Source organism: Marmota marmota, unplaced genomic scaffold, assembly GCF_001458135.2.
Source record: "Marmota marmota marmota unplaced genomic scaffold, marMar, whole genome shotgun sequence".
NCBI lineage: Eukaryota > Metazoa > Chordata > Mammalia > Rodentia > Sciuridae > Marmota > Marmota marmota.
Window position 1 is genome coordinate 7,976,648 of NW_026000261.1, and position 22,041 is coordinate 7,998,688.

The window sequence follows — 22,041 nt, forward strand, 5'->3', positions numbered from 1 at the left end:
ATGATTTTGGCTTCATTACAGGCCAAAAAGATGCTTACATGTGAAACTCGAGTAGCAAAAGTGAGATCGGGACTATGCTTCAGCCATCTCTGTTGTTGATGATGTTTGGCTGCCCTACTGTAGTATAGTCACTAGCTTGTGGGTGCTGAGAGACAGGGGATAGGCATTTATTTCACTGGTGTAAATCAGAGCAGGTGGAGCATGGTATTGGTAGTAGTAGCAGTAGTGATGGCTTTTCATTCTGGCAGTAGGAAACAGTAGTTTCCTAATGATAGAATAGTAACTCCCCTGTGGCATGGTAGTGGTGTGGCTTTGAAACTTGTTATTTTTTAAAATATATATTTTTAGTTGTAGTTAGACACAATAGCTTTATTTTATTTATTTTTATGTGGTGTTTAGGATCAAACCCAGGGCCTTGCATGTTCTAGGCGAGCACTCTACCGCTGAGTCACAATCCCACCCCTTGAAACTTGTTTTTAAAAGCTCAATTTAGTCAGTACTTTGAATAATTATTTAAGTCATTTAATGCCCAATAATAAATCTTTTCTTGCGTAGACTAAGAGTGAATTCTGTTCTTGAGACTGACCCTAATAGATACAGCAGGGAAGTCCTCAAGTGATAAATTTGCGTTAAATGTAAATAAAGCACATCATAGTAAATAATATTAATCTCTAAAAGTAAACAATTTTCATGTTTAATATAATAGATTTATAATATTTATTTTTATAAAGACAAGTAAAACCACCTTATCACATTTAATGTAAAAGATATAATGCATTGGTTCAGTTTGACACACTACGTAAGATTTTTTTATATTAAGAACAACTCATTTTCTTAACAAGGCATTAGCTATAAAACTATAGGTTCAGTTTGTTTCTCCTGCATACTCAGAACATAATTTTTTAAACTTTAATTTATACTCTTACTTCAACTTAAAAATCTCTTTAAATATTCATTTTGATTAATCTATGCTAAAATACAATACTCAATAATCTTCACTATTCTAAATTTAAAATAATATCAAATACTAATAACATATCTTTTAAGAAAGTATTTTTGTAAATATAACTGACAAAATATTCAACAAAGTATGTATAATATTGTCTTTGTATATAAGCATAGACTGTCTTTCTAGAGCTATTGTAGTATAATTTAACAATCATTGCATAATAGTAGATGTGTGAGTTTTGAAATAAACTACTAAGCTTTAAATTTTGGACAGATTTCAAATAATTTCTGAGTAAAAGCATATATGCTTATTTACCAACTATCTCTTTAACTGGTAATTTCCTTGAAAAGACAAAGTTATCCAATCATAGTAATAAAAGACACTACTAATAAACTTCTGGCCAAAACTAACTTATGAATTTCAAAGTCTCACCTTGAAAATTATTTAACTTTTCTGAAGATAACAAATTCTATGGTGACAAACTCCTCTTCGTTAGGCTTTGTTCACAGTGGACTCTTGCCAAAGACTGACTCTACCATTTCCTTTTGAGAAAGGGAGACTTCTTGGGGCACTCTAAAAGTTGTTTGCCCTTTTATTGTTTCACATCTAGAAAAGTCAAAGAGTTTAAAACCAATGAAATAAGCTCCACTGGTTGATTTCTCCACTTCCTAAGCCAATTGATGAATAAATTGCTCTTGTCATAAATAGGACAGAAGAATGGAAAAGTGTGGTTTGCTTGTTTTGTTTTTTTAAAGTGCTAACAAAGTCCATTATGTCTCTAAATGGACTGTCATGTAGTGAAATTTAAGCAGCATAAAGTATATAGATATTGCACATTTACATTAGATAGTCAAAACCTTTTAGATAGACACTGGTAATTCCATACATTATTTTGGCAAGCAAGTATACTTATATGCTTGCCAGATTAATAAAACAGTTCAGTTTTAGTGTAACTATTCTTTACCATCTAACATAAATTAAAACAAGACTGTTGAAAAATCCAAAATCTAGAGCTAGAACCAAATAATCACAAACTATTATGAAATAAATGCCACAAACAGCAGTATTTTGGAGAATTTCTAGTAATTTCTCTGGTTAATGAGAGACCTGTTTCTTAACCCTTTTCTAAAGGCTGGCTTTATCCAGTTCAAATCCAAATATAACTGTTTTTCTTTATATATCAGCTCAGAGTTTAGAATTCTTGAAATTGTTTTGATCAGTAATAGAGTTAGTGGTATGAATCAGCAGCTTCTGAATACCTGCCCCATGTAGAGAGAATGTAGAAGTTACTAACAAATCATACTGTTATGAATGATTGAATGAAATCACTCAAATTGAATGTAATAAACTTTAAAAACATATTAATTATTAGTTAGATAGCTGGAAAATGAGGGCCCTAAATGGTATTCTTGTAGATAATTAAGGTTATAGATCTAAAAGCCCAGTTTTCTAAAGAATTCTAATAGTACTGAGGCAATTTGAAAAACAGGGTTTATCAAAATGATATGTCAGAATCACCAATAAACATAATACCACCTTTTAAAAATCATCAGTAATCACATGTATAAAGCAGTACCAGCTAGTAATTTCTACTAAAAATGTTATGGTGCCCTCTGGTGGTTATATTGCATATCTTCTGAAATATAAAAAGAATAATTATATTTGAGAATATCAAAATTTGAGATCACAAAGGGATATATTATTGTGCTTCTGAGTATCTTTCTCTTTTTTGTTTTCAAGCATATTTGTAACAACAATAAATCCCTGATCTCAACTCCCAGGAATTTAGCTAAGGGATATAGCTACAGGAATCTTGGTAAACTTGACTATGATGCTGAAAAACTTACATTTTGGTCCTAGACCTTAACTGAGAGATTTTTGCATTTTCTAGTTTGGCTTTGAAATCTATGGGTTTTTCAAAAAACCTCACCAAGGCTGGTTCATTTAACAGAGACGCAAGAATCTGTTCAAATGCAAATGACCACTGAGGTTCTTCCCTAAGAGAGGAGGGATCTTTCTCCATGTGGCTCTCAGTTTCTCCCTTTATGGGTCCTCCAGAAGCAGAGACTGTACCAGGGAATTCTTTTGCTGGTGATGTAGGGCTATGTAGCTTCCTTCCAACTTCCTCCATCCTGAGCAAAAGATTGGTTACAACAGCAATGGCTTGATATAATAACTCTTCTTCAGGGTCTTCATGAAATAAATTATAGAGGGTCTTTGAAAACTGAATAAATTGTGACTAGAAGACACAAGTTACAAATATAACATTTTAATGTTAGGTTAGCAAGTATAAAGTGAACTTAGATGAACTTAAAACCATGTCAAAAGTAATCATTAGATAATCTCCTATACAGAATTTATAGCATGTATCCTTCACTCTAGAACTGATGATCAATCCCAAAATAAATTGTGACTCTAGAAAGCTGATATGAACCATAAAAGAATTTCATTTAAGCCTTCTTGATTATTGTATAATAGCAGTATATTATGTCTAGACCTAATAGTTTGTGTATCAGTATTACTTTGTTAAAAAGCACTTTTCATTAGGCAAAGAAAGTCCCGTATTTCCCTACATGTAAATCATTAATTCATTAACCAATCTTAACAAAAGGATTAAGAACAAGTTCCATTTGATCTCCTCAAGGGGCAAGAGTGAGCAGCTTAGCTAAAATAACTATAATTTAGGGAAGAATGACTTTTGGAACCTATCTAGTGGCTCTAAGGAACCTATTTGGACATACTTCTCTCTTTTTTTTTAGTTGTTGATGGACCTTTATTTTATTTATTTGTATGTGGTGCTGAGAATAGAACCCAGTGCCTCTCACATGCTAGGCAAGCACTCTACCACTGGGCCCCAGCCCCAGCCCCATACTTCTCTTTAAATGCTGAAATAGGGCCAAAGTGGAGAGAAACTAGTTGGACTGCTATTTGTCCCTAGAACATCTAAAAAACAGTCCTTGGAAACATTCATCAATTAAAAAAAGTTATTCCAACACAAATGTCCTATAAGTCAATCACTTAACCAGAAAAGTTCATCTGTAAACAAAAAGCAAACACAAAGGGTGCACTTCATAAAATATATTGTAACAAATGCTTGTTTTCCTTAGTCTACAATATTGTTCATTTATAGTAATTTTAGAATAAATATTTCATACTGACTCATTTAAAAAAGTATTTATTTAATGGTCAGATTATGTAGTCCATGGAGAAACACTAAGTTATTTGACAGTTCTCATTTTGGTAAAGTTCTGGGGATTTCCAATATCTATATCAACTAGATTTTAATTTTAAAAATATAAGAACGTTCTGGCTAAACAGTGAATAAGAAAGAGATGAATTTAAAATTGTATCAAAAGTAATCATTAGTATTATCTAGGGAATGTTCAAATACAAGATCATTAGAAACCAATGTGTGACCTATTTTTGTAATTTCTTATTCCCAGTAAGTAGCAATGGGCTTGGCATATAGTAGGTACTAAAAATCATGTTTACTAGATAAATTAACATTTCCAAAAAAGCTGAAAACATGTTACACATTTTTTTTTCCTGTGGGTACAAATTTTTTCATAGCAAAGGTCCTATCTGAAACATTTAAGTTCATTAAAGTAAAAAATGTAAGTTTTTTTTTTTGTACCAGGGATTGAACCCAGGTATATATATAGCCACTAAGCCACATCCCCAGCCATTCTTTTATATTTCATCTTGAGACAGGGTCTCTCTAAGTTGCTTATGGCCTTCCTTAGTTGATGAGGCTGGCTTTGAACTGAGATCCTCCTGCCTTAGCCTCCTGAGCTGCTGGGATTACAGGCATGTGCCATCATGCCAGTCTGAGTTCTTAAAAAAAAAAATCATTGAAAAATATTCTCCTCTTCTATGTTGACCTGAAACTTAAAGAGATGATACATACAAGATTATATAACTAATTTGTAAAAGCATATTAGCTATTTTGGAGTTGGTTACATTCATATTCATACAAAAATATAAGAACTGAGAGTTTTTCTCTTGAAAATACTATACCTGATTCATTCTTGGTAAATCTTTAATGTTTTCTTCTTTTTTAAGAAGTTCATCTTGCCACTGACTTAGGTATGCTTGAATATCAATTTTTCCTTTGCCTGAATGAGGGGAGTAAAACCATATCATAATGAATAGCTCTCTAAATTTTCCAAATCTTAAAAAGAAAAATTATTATTAAAAGACATTTCACTGATATAAAATTCCATCTCTTTAATCCAGGAAATAATCTGAATTTACCTTTGATCTTACCCCACTGGTTCTCAGAATACTTTCTCCATTCCCATTTAGACTAAAACTTTTAATTTGGGAAAGCTGAGGACTAGGGAAAATGTAGGAAGAGTGGGGGAAAAAGAATGTTTTTAAATGAAAACAGTATACTGTGACTTGACAATGCAACTTTTCTGTAGTCACTGTTACACATGTACACTACCAAGTTTAAACCAGCTTCGATATCATATTATTGTTTTTTCTTGTAATAGGGATTGAAATATTGTACTACATCCCCAGGCCCCTTTTAAAAATTTATATTTTTTTCTCAAAATTTACTTAGGGCCTCAAGTTGCTGGGGCTGGTCTCAAATTTGTGATCCTCCTTTCTTAGTCTCCTGAGTTGGTGGGATTAAGGGCATTCATCACCACACCAGCTCTATATCTTTTTTTTTGTGGGTGGGTATTGGAGATTTAAGGCAGGGGCACTTCACCACTAAGCCACATCCCTAGCCCTTTATTTTTTGTGGTGCTGGGGATTGAACCCAGGGCCCAACTGAGCTATATCCCCAGTCCATCCCTAGCCCTTTTTATTTATTTTTTTTTATTTTCAGACAGGGTCTTGCTAAGTTGCTTAGGGCCTTGCTAATTTGCTAAGGCTAGCCTTGAACTTGTGATACTCCTACCTCAGCCTCCAGAGTCACTGGGATCACAGGCATGGACCGCTGTACCCAGCTCTATATCATATGTACATACAAAAATGGTCTATGGTAGCTCTTATTAAAAAACTCAAAATGCTATTTATTCATTAATTCCTTTAAAGAATTTAAACAAGATGCAACTATTTTTTAACTAAATATTATTCAAAAATCTAAAAAGAGCCAGGCATGGTGGTGCACACCTGAAATTCCAGTAGCTCGGGAGGCTGAGACAGTAGGATAGTGAATTCAAAGCCAGCCTCAGCAACAGCAAGGCACTAAGCAACTCAGTGAGACCTGTTTCCAAATAAAATACAAAATAGGGCTGGGGATGTGGCTCAGTGATTGAGTGACCCCAAGTTCAATCCCTGGTACCCCCCCAAATTAAAAGGATTTAAAAGAATAATTTGATATCCTCTCTCAAATTATTTTTCCATAATTTTACTCGTGCATTTTAATTATACATAATAGTGGGATTCAGTGTTTCATAGTCATACATGTACATATCTCTCAAATTATTAACTGTACATACTATCTGACTTACTATTCCCACACTTCTATGAATTCAACCAATCCTAAAGAAATATTTATAAAATAATATTAAAATATAAAAATGTTTATTGCAGCATACTTTGCAATAAAAAGAACTGAAACAACCTAAATATCCATTAGTATTGGGTTAGTTATTAAAATAACTCATAGTCAAATCAATCAGGAAGTACTCTGCACCCATTAAAAAGTATAATGTCTAGATCCAAATGTACTGACATGAAAAGTTTCCATGGCATATCACAAAATAAGAAAAGAAAATGGTAAAACAGTATTTCTGGAATATTTTTTTTGTTTTGTTTTTTGTTGGTAGGACTGCAAATTAGTACAACCACTCTGGAAAGCAGTATGGACGTTCCTCAAAAAACTTGGAATGGAACCACAATATGACTCAGCTATCCCACTCCTAGGTATTAGAACTAAAATCAGCATATTATAGCTGTACAGTCACTTCAATATTTATAGCAGCACAATTCACAATAGCTAAATTACAGAGTTAGCCCAGATGCCCATCAATAAATGAATTTCTGGAAAATGTGGTACATATACACAATGGAGTTTTATTCAGCCATAAAAAATAATGAAATTATGACATTTATTGGTATATGGATGGAAATGAGAATATCACGCTAAGTGAAATAAGCCTGATTCAGAAAATCCAGGTGTGAATATTTTCTCTAATATGTGAAAGCTAAAGCAAAGTAAAGGAAAGAAGGTGGGGGTGGATGGATCAGATATCACAAAGATATAGGGAAGATCAGTGGAGTAGCAGTTCAATAGGGAGGGAGGAGGGGTGAAAAAGGAGGAAATATGGAATGAATTCAATAAGATCATGTATGTGCATATATAAATGTACCACAGGGAATTTCACCTTTATGTATATGTAGAAAGTACTAATCAAAAATAAATAAACAAGCAAAAGCAAGATCAGCTAAGTAGAAGAAGGAGAATAGGAGAGGAAGGAGGGGAGGGAAAATGGGGGAAAGGGATTGAAATCAAACTTCATGCATATATGATTTTGTCAAAATGAACCCAACTACTATGTATAACTATAATGCACTAATAATTTTTTTTAAAAAATTACCAAATTTAAAAAGAAAGAGAGAGAAATGTCTAGGTATGTTTGTGTATACACAGAAATATGTCTGGAATGGATATAGTTAAAAGTATTTCTAACCTCTACTTCTGGGTGGGATGGGGTAGGGGTACAAGGGATATATACCATATGAATTTCTGTTAAAGGATTATCTATTACTTTTGTAATTAAGAATACATATTTCTAAAGTAATTAAAATAAATGATTATGGGTCACTTAACTGTTTTATATAACTTCTGAGACTTAAAAAATAATAAATTGCTAAACTAATGCAAACGAACTGAAAAAGTTATCAGGACAAAGCAATCCACTCTCTAAAGAAAATGTGGTATATACACACAATGGAGTATTACTTAGCAATAAAAGAGAATAAAATCATGGCATTTGCAGGTAAGTGGATAGAGTTGGAGAATATAATGCTAAGTGAAGTTAGCCAATTCCTAAAAAACAAATGCCAAATGTGTTCTCTGATATAAGGAGGCTGATTCATAATGGGGTTGGGACAGGGAGCATGGGAAGATTAGATGAACTCTAGATAGGGCAAAGGGGTAGGAGGGGAAAGCAGGTGGGGAAAAAGGTGGAATGAGACGAATATTATTACCCTAAGTACATGTATAAAGATGCAAATGGTATGAATATACTTTGTACACAACCAGAGATATGAAAAATTGTGCTCTATATGTGTAATATGAATGGTAATGCATTCTTCTGTAGTTATTAATATCTACAAAAGCAATAATTTAATAAACTAAATGATATTCTTAGATCATAGTACCTTTTTCAGGGCTATTTTTTCCTGATTCTGCTTCCTTCTCATTTGCAGGTTTGGAAACTAGAAGGAAAAGAGGACAAATGCATATTGTAAAATATTTAATAAATATTTTTTATAAGTAAAATAGTATTTCATACAAAGACTTATAAGCACATGTTATTTTCTTTGATTCAGGAAGTCAATTTTAGCTGACCTGACTTCATGTCACTAGAAGACAAAGTATTCAAGAACTTTCATAGGAAAAACATCCCTAGAGAAATTTCCATATTTAAGAAAATGCCTAGAAGGGAGTATATAAAATATTAAATATTTATTTCTGGATGATATTTTGATTTTTTAAAAATTAAATTGTATTATTTTTATTATCAGAAAAATTAAAAAACACACACATACTCAAAGTCAGAAGAATGACATACAAGTATTGAGTGTGGCAATAATTCATTGTAAAATCTTGCACAAGTCATTTCTCTCTGGGCTATAAATCTATAACATTTATAAAATGAAGGAACTTGATTAGATTATTTGTAAGTACTCTTTGATGTTCAAACACGTCAACATATAGTAAGCACATGTATACATTATTCAGAATTTGTCCCTCAGTGAGACACTGCATACTTAATAAAACAAAGGACAAATAAGTTCCTATCACTTCTAAATTATGTCTAGTACATAGATTTATTCCTATATCCTATACCTTCACTGACATTTTATAATAAGTATCCACTGTTTGAATAATGGCTATGACCTTTAATCATCAAAGATTCTATTGTTTTCATTGTACTATACAAGGCACGAAAATGGTCTGACACAGTTTGAAAATTTAACATAATTAGAAAAAAAAATCTTAATTCTCTAAGAACAAGAAATTTCACATGTTAAAGCCCTTAAGTGTGGTTTGGTTAATAAGTCAAATATTTACAGATTATACTAAATGAATAGCTAATTTTTTAAGCAAATATTTACCATGAAGCTGACTGAAATAAAGTAATTCTTCCACGGAAAGTTCATCACCTTTTGAAGAGTCCTTAGATTTCACTTCAGTATATGCTGAAAATGTATAACCCAAATCACATTTAACAATAAAGTACAGAGGTGAGGTTCATAATGGTCAGGTAGATTTGGGAACAGGAAGTTAAACAATGGGTTATATGAAAAAAATGTAAATAAAGAAATGTGGAAATAATTCTGCTGTGTTGTATAGCAAATAATGAGAAGTATTAGGCCACTTTGAGTTCTATTGTTTCTCCTACTTCTTTTTTTATAGTTTTCTGTAAATCATTACAAGTTAAAATAAGAAAAACTAGAATTTAGAAATCTCTGAATGTGACCTCAGCCATTTAAAAATTTCCTCAGTGATAAAGAAAACATAATGTTGAGTGTTCTGCTTTACTTCCAACATGTGTTTAAATGGGTACACAGTATTTTTCCTATTTTGATCCCTATATGAGTGGTATATTTGATGGCAGTATTAAACATTCAAATTTCAATATAACTTGAAAATGTCAATTTTTTATATTAAATTATTAGGTGTTTTGAATATTATTTTTAATATCGTGTTTGTGAAGAGTTAGAGATGGCTTTTAGTTTGTTGCTCTGGTAAACATTTTTTCATGGCTAATCTGAAGACTTTGAAAGCAATCCCAGGTAGAGCTTTAGACAAAGTAAGAGGTGCTGTTTGTTTTTGTGAATTACCCTAGCTAGCTACTTTATGCAATGTATCTTCAGTTTAAAGCCTAAGACTGTTTTGCCAAAGAAGGGATATCTGGAAAAGGTAGCCTCTTAAGGTCAGTGGGAAAAACTTACATAAACTGGACTTATGCAAGAATGTTGAGGAAGTATGGTAGGAAAAAACCCAGAACTTTGAAGTCAGACAGACCTCACTTTGAATCCCAGCTATGTGACCCTTAGCAAATAATCTAATCATCTCCACCCTGAGTTACCTTATGATCAAAATTGGAAGAATAATACCACTTTTCAGGGATATTGAGAGACTTAAGTAAACAAATGCATGCAAAGTGAATGTCCTGGTAGAGCAAGTGCTTGATCAATGGCAGCTATTATTTTACTTCCTTTTCTAAATATTTAATATCCCTGCTACCTTGTCTAATTGTTCTGAATAATTTGTAGTATTATGCAAGCTTGGCAGTTTGTCCAAATCAAATCTCTATTCTAATGACAATAACAACAACAACAATTCAACATTATACCAATACTCAAATGAAATGTAATTCCCATACATAAACTATCATTAAACTGATAGAACATTAATAGAAAGGAAACTTCTGGACACATCAGATACACACAATTTCTTCTATACATTTTGCTACATCTACATACATCAGCAGAAGTAGTTGGTAATGTGATTCAAGGGCCACAATGAAGCAATGACCCTGTATCACACTGAAAATTATGTTATTTGTTAAATGGAATGATATCTGTAGTTATGCTATTTAAAATGAAACAAACTCCTGCTGTACATCATGAAAGACTATTAAATTCTTACCTGGAGGAATATGCAGCTTAAAAAGCAGTTTAAGCTTCTCGGTAAAACTTCCATTGTACATTATGTCTGTTTAACAAAATCCAATTGGAAATAATCATGTAATCCAAAGATGATTCAATCAATTATAGCAAAATAGATTCATTAAGATAGACACTAGCCAGGAATTAGGATTCAAAAACCTTCTGTTATTTCAATAAGAATTAAACAACCATCCAGTCAGCCAGATTCTCTCCTTCAAGTGAACAAGCAAAGTATTCTATCAGGCAATAAAATGCTCTCCTGACTATCTCCTCCTTTTCTCAAACCTAAGATTTCTTTTTTTTTTTTTTTTTTTTTTGAACAAGGCCTTATGCTTCATTTGAGGAAAGAATTGCTCCTCAAGGGGCAATTTGTGATAAGAAACTACTGCTGGAGAGTCTGAAAAAGCAAAGGGACAATATTTACAGTCACAACACATATACACATACACTATCTACACATATGACATATATGTTGGGTATTTCTCCACCACTTTTCTTGACTATGTGATTGGATTTTTACTAAAAGGGAAAGTGCATCTGTAACATCTATGCACTTGAGTATGGGAAAATTGGGACAGTCTCTTCCTCCACCTTAAACATTAAAACATCCACATCTAACAGCCTGCCTTCCTGATGTGGTTGGGGAAAAATTAGATCGATACACTTAGGTTTATCAACAAACTAAAAAAAATGGCCTAGTATTTACTAAAGCTGGAGATAATGTAACTCTGGGTTATATAATCTAACTAAACTGTCAATAGTAGGCATTAGTAAATATTTTTTTGGGTGCATTTATTTTGTGCTACAAAATTATTGGACATCAGCCTACCAATTACAGAGGAGAATTCTTTGAAGTTTATAAGGCAATCAGAGTTTTCATCCAACAATCGGAATGTCCACAAAGCTAGTGAGTCTCTATTTGCAGAATGAGCCCACGGACTCAACAAGTGATACAACACTCTGAACTGCTGGCAGTCAATCTGATACTGTTCCAAATATGACAGGCTGGGGTCATGGTGCTTCAATCCTGGACAACTTAAACACCAGTAACAAGATAAAAACAGCTCCTTCTATTAAAAACAAACAAACAAAGTCATTGCAGAAGATTTTTTTCCTTTAAAGATGTTTGATAAAAAAGATAAAAAATATTTTAGTTCTGATAAAATTCTGCTAAAAGGGAACTACTGTTTCATTTAAAGAAGAAGAACAGTACCTTAAAGATGACATAAAGTTCATCCAATTCGTGAAGTTTCAATTTCACATCTTGTGATACAACACGCAACTTTAAAAAAATTAAAAGCACTTTAGAATTTAGAATTTAACACTTCAATATAGAAATTCTCTATGAATCCACTTAAAAGTCTCACTATGCCAGAAGAAAATCTTTTCCTTTTCTAGAGAAATAAAGGTAAATGCACTTATTTAACACTTTTGAACTACAGTTCAATTCTACTCTGATACTACTACTTTGATAGTTATCTCCTTATACCCAGAAATCAATGCCAAAGGATAGCCACTTAATATCTATAAATACAAGCAACAGTATTCTAAGTCTCATTCCATATATTCCTTTCTTGTTACATAAGCAATATTTTAAGTCATCAAGCTAGACTGTCATTTAACACTTCAAAGGTATCAGGAGATATGCATTCCTACTTTGCCAAAAAGTATAATCCAACAAATAATAAGCTTAGAAAATAGAAAATTTTGTTCTACTCCATAAATAATAAGCACTAATAGTACAAACATTATAGAATTTAAGCAATGTAAAAGCAAAGGAAAGGTAAAAGCTTTAATTAATATGATAGAACTTAATCTCTGGGAAGTATGAGAAATAAATTACAAATAAACATCATTGAGAAGAAAAGGATATTATTAGCATGGATATGGAGGTCATTAAAAGTACCCAGTACACAGAAGGTAGCTGTCAATATCTGTTGAATAAATTCCATAACCTTTACATCAATACATTTGAAAATAGATAAAATAGATCTTTCAAAATAGATAATTCCCTAGGAAAATATAAATGACCAAAATAACTTAGAGGTGCAAGAAAATATGAATAAACAAAACTGAAAAGGTTATCCAGGAACTGCCACCCATGCAAAGGCAGCAGACTCAGATGCTTTTTTAAAAAAATGTTCTGTTTCAACATTTTTGTTTCATCTGTTTTCATAAGATTCCCTTTCCCCCCCTTTTCTCTCTACCTTCCACGTATGAGAGAAACATACAACCCTTGATTTTCTGAGTCTGGCTTATTTTGCTTAGCATGGTGTCCTCCAGTTCCATCCATTTTCCTGCAAATGATATAATTTCCTTCTTCTTTATGTCTGAACAAAACTCATTTGTGTATATATACCACATTTTCATTATCCATTCATTTGCTGATGGTAGTTTCCTAGGCTGATTCTATAATTTGGCCATTGTGAATTGAGCTGCTATAAACATGGGTATGCATGTATCTGTAGAATACACTGATTTTAATTCTCTTGTATAATATTGAGGAATGGTACAGCTAAATCATATTGTCATTCTATTCCTAGTCTTCTGAGGAAGCTAAATACTGATTTCCATAGGGGCTATACTAATTTACATTCCCACCAATAGTATATAAGAGTTCCTTTTCAAAATCCTGCATCCTTAACAGCATGTACTGTTACTTGTATTCTTGACGACTGCCATTCTAACTGGAGTGAAATGAAATCTCAGTGTAGTTTTGACCATGTTGGCTAAAGATGTTGAACATTTTTTCATATACTTGTTGGCTGTTACTATGTCTTTTGAGAAGTTTCCATTTAGTTCATTTTCCATTTATTAAATGGGTTATTTATGGATTTTTCTGAGTTCTTTATATAATCTAGATATTAGCCCTCTCTCAGATGGTTTTACAGGTTGTTTTCTCAAACCTTCAGATACAGGATAATCTCTATGTGATCTAAAATATTTCAGAGCATAGGAAAATATGAGCTTATTACAAAATTAATTCTATGATGTAAGCACAACTAATATGAAAACTAAAGTTATCACACACACACAAAGAAAAGTTTAAAACAACGTCTCTATAACATAGATGCAAAGAATCTAGCTAAATTATTTGGTAGAACTTTCAAAGCAAACTATTAAAGAATAATATATTATGACCAAATAGGATTTATTTCAAAAATGCAATGAAAGTCTAATATTGATCAGAAATTCTTTAATAAAATTTACATTAGTAAAGTAAAAAAAAAACTAACCTCAATATTTGAAAAAAAATTTGATCAAAGTTAATACTTGATCTTAATTTTAAAAGAAGTACCTAACCTGCTAACCTAGAAACTGAATAAAACTTCCTTAATTTGATAAAGGGTATACTTTAGAAGTCAATAGCAATAAAATATTGGAGACATTCCTATTAAACTCAGGAATAAGACAAGGAAAACTACTTCTATAGCTATTATTTAATACTCTGCTGAAGAGCCTGCCCCATGTAATAACACACAACAAAGAAAAGAGGTATAAATATTAGAAAGTGTCAAAATCCTAAGACTGGAGATAATATGCCTGTCTATTCAGAAAATTTGAGAAAGCCAAGTGAAAACTGTTATAATTAATGAGTCAGTAACTTGACCACTCAGAAAATCAATATGTCCAAATCAATAGCTTTTACATACACAGAAATACACGATTAGAAAATGTAAAGGAAGGGGATGGGGTTATGGCTCATTGTTAGAGTGCTTGCCTAACATGTGAGGCACTGGGTTGGATTCTTAGCACTGCATATAAATAAATAAAAAAAATAAAGGTCCATTGACAACTAATAAAAATTAATTAAAAATAAATAAAAGTGTAAAGGAAAAAACTCAATTCTTTTAATGATAAAACCATAAAATACATAGAAGTACAATAAACCTAACAATAAATGTGTAATGACCTACATAATGAAGACCATATGTGTTTACTAAAGGACATTTTAAAAGACAGATAATTAAGATGAATATTAAAAAGGAATTTTAAAGTTTAAATAGATTACAGAATGAAAATAAGCCACAATAGTTAAAACACTGTGGTATTATTGAAGTGACTACAACAACAAAAGTCCAGAAATATGGCCATACACGTATGTAAGCATTTAGAATATGGAAAAGTAGAGTACAGTAAATATGGACTATTTAATTAAGTGGTTATAAGACACTGGGTGATATCAGCTGAAAGAATAACATTAGAGCCCTAACCCACACTATAAACACAAAAATATACTCCAGGTATATTAAAGATCTAAACATTAAAAAAGCAATACCAGTAATATAAGCTATGTATTTTTTATATTTTGTATAATTTTAAATAGGGAAAGCCTTACTAAGTTTGACACGAAACCCAAGTACTATGTAAGAAAAAAGGGAAAGGACTTGACTGCATAATAAATTGTAACATATTTACTCTGAAAGACACCATAAAGATAATGAAAACAAACCAAGACTGGGGGGCAGAATTAGGCCCTAAACATAACTGAGAAAGAATTAATATCCCTAATATTCAAAGAGCTCTTACAAATCAGTAAGCAAAAGATTAAAATAATCTCATAGAAAAATGGATGAAGGCTACGAACAGGCAATTAAGGAATGAAGTAGGCTAGAAACATGTAATAGGCAAAATGAAAATTAAAGTAACATTTGATTTTTTATCTATCTAATTGGCATATACTGAAGATCTTAGTTGTCAGTGTGTGGAAAAGGATGCATTTGTGTATCCTATTGGTGGGTTTTGAATTTGGTGTAAATCTTTTGGCAGATAATTTGGCAGGACCTATCAAATTTTAGACGGTTGTGTCCCTTTACCCAGCTAATACTCTTATAAACACACACACACACACACACGATTATGTAATTTATATTTATAAGTGCAAACAAAAAATTGAGACATATTAAATGCACACTGACAGTGAACAGTTAAATAAATCACAGCATATCTATACTATGGTAAACTATTTGATACATTAAGAAGAAAGTAGGATCTCTATGTACTTAAATGTAATGATTATACACACACACACACACACACACACACACACTTTTTGGGGGAGGATACTTGGGATTGAACCCGGGCTTTCTTAGTGGCTTAACCACTAAGCCACATCCCCAGCTCCCCCCCTTTTTTTTGAGACAGGGTCTGTCTAAGTTGCTTATTAGCCTCACTCAACTGCTAAAGCTGGCCTAGAACTTGCAATCTTTTTGCCTCAGCCTCCTGAGTTGCTGGGATTATAGACATGCAACAGAGTACCTGGCCAGTGATATATTTTCATTAATTAACTAATTTATTTTAATTATGTATATATGGTAGCAGAATGCATTTTGATTCATTGTACACAATTGAAGCACAACTTTTCATTTCTCTGGTTGTACATGATGTAGTGTCACATCATATGTGCAGTTGTACATGTACCTATGGTAATGATGTCTATCTCAGTCCACCATCTTTCCTACCCCCATGTCCCCTCACTACCCCTCCCTCCCCTTTGCCCCATCAAAGTTCCTCCATTTTTCCCATGCCCGCCTCCCCATTATGGATCAGCATCCACTTATCAGAGAGAACATTCAGCCTTTGGTTTTTTGGGATTGGCTTACTTCATTTAGCATGATATTCTCCAATTCCATCCATTTACCTGCAAACGCCATAATTTTATTATCTTCTAATGCTGAATATTCCATTGTGTATATATATCAAATTTTCTTTATCCATTCATCTATTGAAGGGCATCTAGGTTGCTTCCACAGTTTAGCTATTTTGAATTAAGCTGCTATGAACACTGATGTGGTTATGTTACTATAGTATGCTGATTTTAAGTCCTTTGGGTATAGAACGAGGAGTGTGATAGCTGGATTGGTCCATTCGAAGTTTTCTAAGGAATCTCTATACTGCTTTCCAGAGTGGTTGCACCAATTCGCAGTCCCACCAGCAACATGATATATTTTTGAATGAAAAAGGCTGTAGGACAAAGCAGTATGATCTTATTTAAAAAGCTATATGTAGTTGTATATGCCTGTAATTCCAGCAGCATGGGAGGCTGAGACCAGGAGGATTGTAAATTCAAGACCAGCCTCAGCAACTTAACAGGTCCCTAAATAACTTAGACCTTGTCTCAAAATAAAAAAACAAGAAGGGCTATGGGTGTAACTTAGCGAAGCCCCTTGGTTCAGTCTCCAGTACCAAACAAAACAAAATAAAAAGCTGTATGTTCCCTTCCCACTAACATACACACTTAGGTGTCCAGATATATAGAAAAAGGAAGGATATATATCAAATCATTTTAAGATGGTTACTCCTAGGGTGGAAAGCTTTACTCTTTACATTTTTGTAATGCTTGAATTATTTACAATAAACATTATAACTTTAGTAAATTTTAGAAAATATGTAACAGAAACAAGGGGCCTCTGCTAACTATGCTTTGGTAACATCACTGAATTATTTAACTGAAATCTAAATGTGGAATATTCAGAAATGTTAAACTTCCTAGAGTTGTTTCTCTGAGGACCCGGTCTTTAAGCAAGTAGATTTACAAAACAACACACACTCATGATAAAATATCAAATAGTACACAATATAAACAGCAAAATAAAATTCTCCCCCTTCTGAAATAATCTCTTCATCTCACTGACATGAGGAAATCAATATTAACAGCTTCTTATAAAGTCATCCAAATGTTAAAAAGGTGAATACTTAAAACTGTTTTGTATCCTATTCAATTTACCTTAGATATGCAAGGAAAACAGTATTAGAGCACTGACTATTATACAGATCAGCTGTTCTTCCTGATACAGTACATCACAAATATTTTATGCTTAAATGCCTACATCATAGCATTTAGTACTGCACTGCAGTGGTGTTTAAGGTCAAATAACATAAAACATGTTGGAGAAAACAACATAATTCAGCCAGAAGAAAATAAATTATTTTTTCATATTTTTTTTTTCAATAAGCAAAACCTTGGCAAGAATCTAGCTCAAAAATTTAGGTCTTTTTGTTTAGTTCACATGCAATGATAATGTTTAAAGGAAGTTGAAGAGAAAAAAGTTACTCTAACTGGTTTTCCCTCATTGGTTAGATACTCACCACATTCTGCTTTGTTGTTTCCTCTAGGGTCTGTATCACATATAACCTATTTCGACAGCGCATGCTGTGTATATCTTCATAGCGAATATTACCATATTTCTGCAAGAAATGATTTCATTGGATACTCATTCATAATAAATATTCACTTCTCCTCTTTTAATTTTATCAGACTCAATTCTCAGAGGCCTTGATTCTTTTCCTAGCTATTTTCCTGATTTGTTCAGTGATTTTGCAAATTTTCACCTCCCACTTTTCAGTTTTTATATATATATATACACATTGAGAAGAATCCCATCTACTCTGTGTCTAGACCAAGTATAAGAACATTGATAAAATGCTTAGTCTCTAAGGACAAAATAATTTTTATCTTTTTACAGTGATACATATTTAAAAGTCACCATTTGTAAAAGCACGTGAATATAGTTTCATTTAATGAAAGGTGAATTGAGAAAGAAGAGGTCATGCAACCTAGGACCTGTCCACAGAATTCAAAAGTGAAGGTAGCTTTTAAATTGTATCTTTACTTGCATTATTATTTTATTCTGAATATACCACTAGAGATATAACTACAGTTATCATTTAAAATATGCTATGTAATCATATTCATAGTATAAAAACTTACCTCATTGGACTCTTTTATCAAATCTGTAATATCCACTCTAATATGACTGCTTTGTTCATCACTCACGTTTGAACCCTGCTGAACATTTGAAGGCAATGGGCTGTCCTTATTAGTGACATTGTCAAAGAACCTATTCAAAAATGGTAGTAATAGAATTAGAGGAACTAAAATTGGTAAAGCTGAGAAAACAAAAACTAATATTTCCATATTTAGTCAGAGGATAATTTCTACTAAGAATACAAGGGAAAGCCTTATGAAGAATTGGAATTTGAAAATGATAGGAAGACGTGGTTGGGGGAAATAGAGTTAATATCATTTTTGGTTGGGGAAGAGAACATGAAGGAAGCAAATATGCTCAGTGTGCACTCAGCAAATACTACACAGCCCAGCAAGAATGGAAACAGAGTCTGTAAAGATATGTAAGGGGAAATAAGTAAAGAAAGGTATATTGAGGCCTCATCACAGAGTTCTGAAGGAATGGGATTTGATGAAGCATTACAACAGTTGCCAATTCAAATGTTAATTTAATGTAAACAAATGTGTACATACACACATAACACACACACACACACACACACACACACACACACACACAGAGTCTCCAATATAAAAGAAACATTCATACAAAAACCACCAGGAAAATAAAATGCAACCTACCTGACTGAAACCATATGGAAACCAGGATAACTTCCTACACTGGATATTTAGTATTATCAACTATCACTTTCCCTGTCAAATTACTTTTACACAGAAACACTTTTTAGCTCAAACTGGGATTATGAAAGTCCTAGCATACTGAATCAACAGTATTAGCATAAATAACCTAATTGTTCATTTCCAAGTGATTTTCTTTTGTTACATTCTATTGAAAAACAATGGACTAGACTTTTTTGTCTAGCTTTTTAATTCAACTGCTCTGTGACTTTAGGAAAATTGTTTGAAGTTTTTAGAGCTCAGTTAACCTCATTGGTGAAATGAGGGGACTGAACACCACAGTCTCTCAGATTCCCTTCAGATTTAAATGTTATAGTTTCTACAATACCTGTTTAAAGCTGTCACAGCTTCAGCATCATCTTTACATGCCAGTAGCTTGTCTAAATTATAATCAAGTATTGCCAATCCCAATTGTAGAATGGCCTTTATTCCATCATAGAAGAAACAGTCCACCACATTCACTGCACTTTCAATAGGTAGCACACTAATAAAAAGTGTGAGGAACCATGAGAGAGAAACTGAGGAAAAGAATGTCATATCAGTCATGTGTTCTGTGAGTTGAGGAAGATGATCCCTGATAAGTTCTTCAAAGACTGCCTGATCCACCAAGGCACCTGGAGAATTCAAAATAAGTTTAAAAATGAACATCTTCAAAAGGATTTTTTCTGATACCTTCCCACTTCTATTAACTTGCTGATATATCTCCTCTCATCCTTAAATTATGAACTCTTTTAGTGCTGTTTCTATATTTAATATATTTCTGCATCTTCTAGTAGAGTATCATGTACCTAAAAGCATTTGAGAAATGCAATCCAAATTCATTTGAAGAGTTATTTGAGTCCTCATTATATCACAGACCTGTACAATTAACAAAATGGTCTCATCTTCAAGAAGTTTAATATCTAGTAGAACTCAAGATAAATGTACAAGTCACTCTAACAAAGGCAATACAATCAATGACCTAGCCATAATAATTAAAGCTTCTAAGTTTTAAGACAGGGGATAAGAGATCTATAAATACTTGATGTTTTAAGAAAATATTATATAGTTATCAAAGCAAGATCTTGATCTTTCTTTCAAACCTTGTAAATACCTAAATAATTAATATAAATATGGCAATTTTAAGCTGATAAAAATTCCCCTCCCATCAAGAAATATTAAAATTTCCTCTGCATCTCTGGATATTTCAGAGCATCATTATTTTATCATTAAATGATTATAAGTTTAAAGTATTCATTTTATTAAGAAACAGACCTGATGCAATCTTTCCAACTACACATTCTGTATAAATATCACGCAGTAACCAATTATGCCACCAGAGCTCCTAACTGTACAAAAAAGCTGTTCTCTTTTTAAGCAAGTCAGTGAATGTGACATTTTGACATTTTATATATTTTGCAATGTAGTTAATCAATTCTTTTACTTGACTGGCAACTGAGTAGATAAGAGACACTCAAAGGGCTCAGAAAAGAAATATGTGTCTTTTATGGTTTGAATAGATTCCCCAAATTTAATGTGTTGAAAACTTAATCACAAAATTCATATATTAGTGGTATATGGAGGTGGGATCTTTGGTGAGTGGGTCATGAGGGCTCTTCCCTAATGAATGAATTAATCCATCTGTGAATTAGTACATTAATAGGTTATCAAGGGAGTGGCTTTGTTATAAAAGCAAGTTGTCTCTGGCATGCTTGCTCTATCTTACCATGTGATGCACTCCACCACATTATGATGGAGCAAGAAGGCCCTCACCAGATGTTGAGATGATGCTGGCACATATTCTTGGAATTCCTAGCCTCTAGAACCATGAACTAAATAAACCTCTATCACTTATAAATTACACAGTATGTGGCATTTGGTTATGTCGAGAGAAAACAGACTAAGATAGTGTCTGTGTGTGTTTACCAATGATTCGACGATTAAAATAATCAGGCAACATTCGTTCACATACAGCAACCAGAAGCCAAAAAGCTTCTTCTTCTTTTGCATATAGAAGCAACACCGAAGTTAAAATGTTCATTGCCTAAAGTTCATAGAAAAGATACAAAAAAATAAATATTACTCAGATAACAATTGCATTTCTTCTTCAAACTTAGTAGTGTTTAATAGTAATGAGAACAAGTGAGAGTATAATAATGGAAACATAAGAACTATGAGCTAGTCCAAAACAAAACAAAGTAAGTCTAATTAGCTATTTTATACAGTAACATTCAAGGAATACAAAGAAGTAATACCACAGATGTAAAATACAGTAGTAAAACTTAAGAGTAATTTCAAAAAACATTATCATAAATCTGAAAAATATCCACATAATTTTCAAGAACATACTAAAATTAGGGAAAATAAACTTCATTTCTATTTCCAACTATCTGTAGAAGAATATAGATGTCAATCATCCTTCACTATGTCCAAAACTAAACATCTTATTCCTATCAAATAGGAATCTCTTCTCAGTTATCCTAATCTTGATTATGGTAGAAACCCTGTATGTTTATTATGCTGCAATGGATACCTTTGTATATCACTCTTCATTCAAGTGTTTTACTATTTTCTCAGGATTAGTTATCTAGAAATGAAATTGGGGGATCCAACATGGCGGCGAGAGGGGAGGCAGCACTTTCAGTACCTCCTCAACAACGGGATCAGAGAGACGCATGGATACGCTTAGATTCGACCTGCTGAGAAACTCCTAGCAAAATTCCACTAAAGAGAGACCGGCCGGGAATTGGAAGGATTTTTGGAGGTGACAGTCTGCGCTAGACGAGTGAATCTCCGCCACGCAGCGCAGAGGTCCAGACCCGCCAGC

General features: G+C 32.7%; 1 protein-coding gene across 1 annotated transcript in view; it reads right to left on the reverse strand.

Annotated features, from left to right (window-relative positions):
* Window positions 1-672: 672 nt before the first annotated feature.
* Window positions 673-22,041, reverse strand: part of Tbc1d8b (TBC1 domain family member 8B) — a 67,567-nt gene continuing 46,198 nt past the window's right edge. The window contains exons 9-19 of the mRNA XM_048796870.1: window positions 21,141-21,258; window positions 19,564-19,849; window positions 18,522-18,651; window positions 17,900-17,998; window positions 12,024-12,092; window positions 11,640-11,880; window positions 10,791-10,856; window positions 9,251-9,334; window positions 8,291-8,347; window positions 4,967-5,064; window positions 673-3,188 (exon numbers count right to left, since the gene is read on the reverse strand). Coding sequence (XP_048652827.1) covers window positions 2,793-3,188; window positions 4,967-5,064; window positions 8,291-8,347; window positions 9,251-9,334; window positions 10,791-10,856; window positions 11,640-11,880; window positions 12,024-12,092; window positions 17,900-17,998; window positions 18,522-18,651; window positions 19,564-19,849; window positions 21,141-21,258 — 1,644 coding nt within the window. The 3' untranslated portion in view covers window positions 673-2,792. The remainder of the gene's footprint in view (window positions 3,189-4,966; window positions 5,065-8,290; window positions 8,348-9,250; window positions 9,335-10,790; window positions 10,857-11,639; window positions 11,881-12,023; window positions 12,093-17,899; window positions 17,999-18,521; window positions 18,652-19,563; window positions 19,850-21,140; window positions 21,259-22,041) is intronic.